At 58.8% G+C, this 1,207-nt stretch overlaps 1 protein-coding gene across 1 annotated transcript in view; it reads right to left on the bottom strand.

Moving 5' to 3' along the window:
• Cherp (calcium homeostasis endoplasmic reticulum protein) overlaps positions 1 to 1,207 on the bottom strand; it is a 9,918-nt gene that overhangs the window by 3,086 nt on the left and 5,625 nt on the right. Inside the window, 1 exon segment of the mRNA XM_033759379.1 lies at positions 1 to 324. Within this exon segment, the coding sequence (XP_033615270.1) occupies positions 1 to 324 (324 nt within the window).

The raw sequence follows: 1,207 nt of genomic DNA, 5'->3' as shown, positions 1-1,207 counted from the left end.
CCCTGCCGCCACCACCAGGCATCGGTGTCCTGGGTGGAGCACGGGGCCTTCACACACCCGGGGGGCGCAGGCCAGCCCTGAAGTACCTGTTGCTGGCCCCAGGGGGCGACCGGGTGAGGCTGGTCAAACCAGGGGGGCTTGTTGGGCGGGATCTGGTCGTGGGGCCCAGGGCCCCGGGGGCCGGCGGCCGAGGGATCCTGGACACCCGCTGCAGAGTCGTACTCGGAGGAGCCGGGCATCTGGATGGGTGGCTTGCTGTCATCTGCCCAGGGAGAGGCAGTCAGAGCCTGGCGGCCGGAGAGTCCCGCACCCCTGTACCAACCTCAGCTGGCCTCAGGACCCCCACAGCCCTCTCCTTTCAGGGAGGGAACTGTGGGGAGACCCCATTGGCCACCGCTTCCTGACGTGCCGGTCGGTCCCAGCCACCCCATTCCAGTTCGCACAGGTAGTTTTCCCACTGAGGTTTTGAAAATTAGTAAATAATTTTTCTAGTTAAAAGCTTACAGCTGGGAGGCTGAGGCAGGAAGATCGTGAGCTTGAGGCCAGCCTAGGCTACATAGCAGCTTTAAGGCCACCGTGGGCTACTACCACAGTGAGGCTGTTTCAAAAGCAAAACAACCAAAGAAGTTCACTTCCCTCAGTTACTCTTTCTCAAGTGGGTTTGTCCACGCTGCGTAATTCCCCATCACCAAGCTGCACCTCTAGCCCTTGCCCAGTAGGGATTTTCTGAGACAGCATCGCACCGTGTTGCGTCAACTGGCCTCAAGCTCCTGGGTGCAAGGGATGCTTCTGCCTCAGCCTCCTGAGTGACAGCCCGCGCCCACTGCCTTACTAGCGTTAGTATCAGATGTTCTCGCAGTCGCAGGCAGGTCCCGTCCGAGGTGACCTACTTCAAACAAGTTCCATTTCCCTGATCCAAAACTCAGGGCCTGGAAGCATTTGACACCTCAGTGTTTTGAATTTGGGGATATTCACAAAAACTTTACTGAGTATCCCTTACGTGAAAATCTAGTCAGAGACCTTAGGATGTCTGATCCTTTCCAGTACTAAAAACGCTGCAGGTTCTGGGTTCCGGGTGGGGTGGCGCAGCCTGTGCTTTGCCAGACTTCACCTTAGTTCCTCCCGGCGCGTCCACACCTCTGCGATGGTGCGTCCTGGCCGAGCCGCACTCCAGCTCCAGCGCAGTGTGGGCCCTCGCGTCCCACCC

The sequence above is a fragment of the Fukomys damarensis genome, unplaced genomic scaffold (assembly GCF_012274545.1).
Source record: "Fukomys damarensis isolate Sample0158 unplaced genomic scaffold, DMR_v1.0_HiC HiC_scaffold_37, whole genome shotgun sequence".
In the NCBI taxonomy this organism is placed as follows: Eukaryota; Metazoa; Chordata; class Mammalia; order Rodentia; family Bathyergidae; genus Fukomys; species Fukomys damarensis.
This window is presented reverse-complemented; position numbering and strand designations above follow the sequence as displayed.